We start from the raw sequence: 4,425 nt of genomic DNA on the forward strand, positions 1-4,425 counted from the left end.
GAAGGGTAAAGGGGGGGGAAAGGAGCATATGTACTACTATTTGTAATACTTAAACAATAAAATTTTAAAAAATTATCACTATCATAAACACAAAAGAGGAAAAAAATATATAGACAAAGAAAAAAAAAAAGGACTGAATCTCCTATGTCAAAACCAAGAACATGCTTGTCTAAAGCAACAGGCTTTAGTTTTGTTTGATTTGCTCTTGTTTGAGTTGCTTTAGCAACTGCATCCTGTTGTCAGGCGCTCCAGGACCAAAATTCAAATTGCCTTAAGTATTACCAGGTAATCATCATCAAGCTGAATCTGAAGGTTAGAAAAAGCCATTACACCAGCCTTAAAATCAAGATTATTTATATCCAAATTGACCAATGGCTCTGCATTTTTAGCTGCAGTGATAGCATTTTTTATATAATAAGGTCCGAAGTCCTTTTATTTTTCAGCATTATTCTGTATTCAAGTCTAACAGCTAACCCAGGAATAAGAAGCCAGTCAATTGCTTCTTGTGGATCTTGAATCTTGAAAGGACAGTTACCATCTCTGAGATACTTTTCAAAGAACTTGGACCAATCACTGCTGTGGATGTTTCTTAAATTACTTGTCTTCAATCTTCTAGTGTCTGATTTTTCTGGTCTTCAAGCCAAGCAATAAAGTTTCTAAATTGTTTCATGTTTGCATTTGAAGCCTGCAGAGTTGTGGTAGTTGAAGGCTGTCAGCTTGCACTGGAACATGGTCCAGCCTTCTCACCCTAGTCCCCTGGGCTTTGGCCAGGAGAGGAGAGGCAAGGAGGTGTTGGCAGTCACAAGCACTGATAACACTTCATACTCTTGTTACATTAAAATCCAATGGCTCATTCTGTATTTTGAATGGATCACTTACCAATAATACATAATTGTGAAATATCACAACTGGTTATTGGAAAGTTGGTCATTTGGAAAATATTGGTTCATTATGTCATGCAGATCTTCTAAATGTTGATAGTTTATTATATAATGTCTCATTATAAGTTTTTAAAAATATATATTTTTATTGATTTCAGAGAGGGAGAGGGAGAGATAGAAACATCAATTATGAGAATCATTGATTGACTGCCTCCTGCATTGCCGCCTACTGGGGGATCAAGCCCACAACCTGGGCATGTGCCCTTGACCAGAATCGAACCAGAGATCCTTCAGTCCACAGGCCGACGCTCTATCCACTGAGCCAAACAAGTTAGGGCTCATCAGAAGTTTTTAAGGGCTAGGAAGCTGACAGTCTCACAGTGCAGATAAAAGTTTTCCAAAATTCTAATTTTCACTTTAAAACTTCAAATACTGAGCAATTTTGCATGAAATGACAGGTGTATTTCATTCACTTGAAGAAACATTAACCATATGTTTATTTGCCATTTGTCTAAATAAAGTTTGTCAGTCATATCTCCAATTTTGCCACATAAGCTACTAAGATGTGTACTTAAGGGATAGGATATAAAACTAATAATTTTTACTGCTTCATCAAGGACAATAGTGAAACTAGTACTTTTTACTGTGTGGCAGTGAATAATACAATACAATGAATACTAGTATAGTATCCTGTGGTTCTACCTAACCATTGCTTCTGTACCACTGGTACAAATGTGAGCACATTTAAAAAGACAAATAACTTCTTAATATTACCATAAAATAGTTTTTCTTTCACAGACCATACTTTGAAAACTATTATATAGGAGTGACTTAATTATTTTTAACATCACTATTGTTAGACAATGCTAAGAATAGCTATAATCCCAGTCACTTCTCCCCAGGCTTGCTTTGCTATCTCCTTTGAAACTCTAATACTTATAAGTCACATATTAACTGACTCCAATTACTTGATAATCTATTCTTTCTCTTAATTACAACATTACAACTCTACTTTTTTTTTTTTTTAGGGATTAAGTATCCTAGGAACTAAGAAGTAGTTTCTGATTCTTAGTAAGTACTTATAAGGACAAACCTCTAATGTGGACACATTGAATTTTGAGACATTTTGGACAGGCATTTCTCTGAAACCCATTTGAAACTCAAATTTACTCCCTTCTCTCAAGGCTCCTCTACCTTTGATTTACTTACCAGTTAACCATTCTTGGAATTTAAAAATCATACCCCCTGCCCTAGCTAGTTTGGCTCAGTGGATAGAGTTGTTTGTTTGCCTGTGGGCTAAAGCAGGGGTTGCCAACCTTTCAGACCTCATGGACCACTGATTGGCAACTGCTGGGCTAAAGGGTCCCGGGTTGGATTCTGGTCAAGGGCACATGCCTAGGTTGCAGGCTCAATCTCCAGTAGGGGGGCGTGCAGGAGGCAGCCGATCAATGATTCTCTCCCATCACTGATGTTTCTATCTCTCCCTTCCTCTCTGAAGTAAATAAAAATATATTTTAAAAAAATCATCCCCCTCTGCATTTCCCATAGTCAAGTTAGCCCCGATTAAGTTACCTCTAAAATTTGTTTTTTATTATTGCTAACCTTTTTACTAACTAATCCTAATTTACAGCCTTTTTTTATTTTATTCTTACCTCTAGGCTTCCAGCCATACTACCAAATACAAATACAGCAGTCATTTTCCTGCTAAAAAAAAAGACTTAATTGCCCCACCCCCCCCACCCCATTATAAGTCTAGTCTGATTCCTTAATAGGGCATTCATGGCTTCCCCATCTTGATGTCAGCTAATTTTTTCAATTTCATCTGCTGTTGTGCCTGATTTTTTCTACCACCCCCATTGCACTACTTCTAATTCCTTAATATATAATACACCTTTATGTTTTCCAACTTTTGCTCAAGCTGGTCCTTCTGGTGATAAACTTTTCTCTTCCTAACTACCTTATGTACTCCTATTCAGATCCTGCTCAGATATTACCATATCTTTTTCCAGGTCCCTCTCCTCTACCTTTCCAAGACTCCCTTATGTTTGCAGAGCACTTCATACGAAGTTTGGTGTAGCCTACATGAGATTGTAATATAGCCATCTCAATACCTAAATGTCTCTAGATATGATAGGTGTGAGGGGTGACAGATGAGTCTTCTTCATCCATAGCATGCAGCACACTGAAACAATCTCTGACATAGAAGAAATTCAGTTTGTCCCTGCCTAGTACTATGTGTACCGGTTAATTATGCAGTTTTTTTTCAATAGATGGAGTTACACATATGTTGATATATATGCGATTTGATATATATGCTATTTTTTTGTATTGATAAGCTTCAAAACTTCATATGTCAAATTTTCTGAAGGTCTTAACATCATAGATATCTTTACGCTTAAAAATGTTGAATTTTGTGCCCCAAAAAAAGCATTTGCGGGAAGTTTTAATTCATTATTTTGAAGAAAAGTGCTGCTGAAGGTTATCGTATACTACTTTGGGAAGCTTATGGTGAACATGCTCCACCTCAAGATACTTGAACGCTGGTTTAAACACTTTAAAAGTGATGATTTCGATGTGAAAGACAAAGAACATCCAGGTCAAACGAAAAAGTTTGAAGACCAACAGTTACAAGCATTATTGGATGAAGATGCATGTCAAACTCAAAAACAACTTGCAGAAAGATTAAATGTTGCTCAGCAAACACTTTCCGATTGTTTACAAGCAGTGGGAAAGATTTTAAAGGAAGGAAAAATGGGTGCCACATCAACTGAATGAAAGACAAAATGGAAAACCGAAAAGTCATCAGTAAAATGTTGCTTCAACGGCACGAAAGTCTTTTTTGCATCGAATTGTGACTGGCGATGAAAAGTGTATTTATTTTGAGAATCCCAAATACACAAAATCATGGGTTGATCCAGGTCAACCATCAACATCAACTGCAAGGTCAAATCGCTTCGGAAAGAAAACAATGCTCTGCGTTTGGTGGGATCAGGAAGGTGTGGTGTATTATGAGCTTCTAAAACTAGGTGAAACTGTTAATACTGATCACTACCGACAACAAATAATCAATTTGAATCACACTTTGATGGTAAAAGGACCAGAATGGGCCAGAAGACACGGCAAAGTTCAAAACCAGTTGAAGACACGTTAAAAGATCTTGCCTGGGAAGTATTAACCCACCCACTGTATTCACCAGACCTTGCTCCTTCAGATTACCACATGTTTCTCTTGAAATTATCATGTTTTCTTTTATTACAAAATCCGCATTATTAACCGGTGCACCTAGTAAAAGCTTGCTGCCTTAGTTTCTTTACCCAGCCGCGAGTTTGACATGCTTGCTGTAAACCAAAGGGAGATAGACAAGATTTTTTTATGGAATTAATAAACTTTTTTATGACTTCTAGAGAACACCACAGTAATAGTATAAGAAGATGGCAAGAAAAAAAGTGTTTAAATTCCTAGAGGACAAGCTTTTTAAGGCCTCTGAACACATGGTGACTCTTTTATAAACTATTATTTGCATATAGCTCCTGGCACTTTATTT

General features: G+C 36.8%; 1 protein-coding gene and 1 pseudogene across 1 annotated transcript in view; both read right to left on the minus strand.

The window, feature by feature from the left end:
* LOC102260878 overlaps window positions 1-869 on the minus strand; it is a 1,374-nt pseudogene extending 505 nt beyond the window's left edge.
* ARIH1 (ariadne RBR E3 ubiquitin protein ligase 1) overlaps window positions 1-4,425 on the minus strand; it is a 118,384-nt gene that overhangs the window by 105,595 nt on the left and 8,364 nt on the right. The window contains exon 2 of the mRNA XM_014530397.1: window positions 4,062-4,097. Within this exon, the coding sequence (XP_014385883.1) occupies window positions 4,062-4,097 (36 nt within the window). The remainder of the gene's footprint in view (window positions 1-4,061; window positions 4,098-4,425) is intronic.

This window comes from Myotis brandtii, unplaced genomic scaffold (assembly GCF_000412655.1).
Source record: "Myotis brandtii unplaced genomic scaffold, ASM41265v1 scaffold74, whole genome shotgun sequence".
NCBI lineage: Eukaryota > Metazoa > Chordata > Mammalia > Chiroptera > Vespertilionidae > Myotis > Myotis brandtii.